Below are 373 nucleotides of genomic sequence, written 5' to 3' on the forward strand. Positions count from 1 at the left end.
CGGAGAGACTAGCTACCGCCCCCTGGCGCTTGGAGGAATTATGGCAGGAGGTGTGTTAGAGGCGTCCCGGGAGGCGGCGCCTGAGGACGACCGTGGCTCCGACCCAGAGAGGATTTCTGGGGAGAGCCATAGAGACGCGATCGGGACTAGAGGGGCCGGAGATGGGCGGATTGAGTGGCTAGAGAGGCCGGAGGCAAGTGGCTGTTGAAGTCGGGCGGACCCGGAATCCAGAGGAAACAGGACCATGACTTATGCTTATCTCTTCAAATACATAATCATCGGGGACACAGGTAACCGGCGGGCGACTGCCCTCCTGGCTGGGGCGGGGATCCCCAGCTCCCAAATCAGGTGGTGGGGGCGGGGCTCAGTGGGC

At 62.7% G+C, this 373-nt stretch overlaps 2 protein-coding genes across 2 annotated transcripts in view; one reads left to right on the plus strand and one right to left on the minus strand.

Annotated features, from left to right (window-relative positions):
* The window catches only part of TOX4 (TOX high mobility group box family member 4), a 30,137-nt gene that overhangs the window by 14,831 nt on the left and 14,933 nt on the right, over nucleotides 1–373 (minus strand). The window lies entirely within an intron of this gene.
* RAB2B (RAB2B, member RAS oncogene family) overlaps nucleotides 92–373 on the plus strand; it is a 13,075-nt gene continuing 12,793 nt past the window's right edge. The window contains exon 1 of the mRNA XM_006772357.2: nucleotides 92–290. Within this exon, the coding sequence (XP_006772420.1) occupies nucleotides 245–290 (46 nt within the window). The 5' untranslated portion in view covers nucleotides 92–244. The remainder of the gene's footprint in view (nucleotides 291–373) is intronic.

Source organism: Myotis davidii, unplaced genomic scaffold (assembly GCF_000327345.1).
Source record: "Myotis davidii unplaced genomic scaffold, ASM32734v1 scaffold666, whole genome shotgun sequence".
NCBI lineage: Eukaryota > Metazoa > Chordata > Mammalia > Chiroptera > Vespertilionidae > Myotis > Myotis davidii.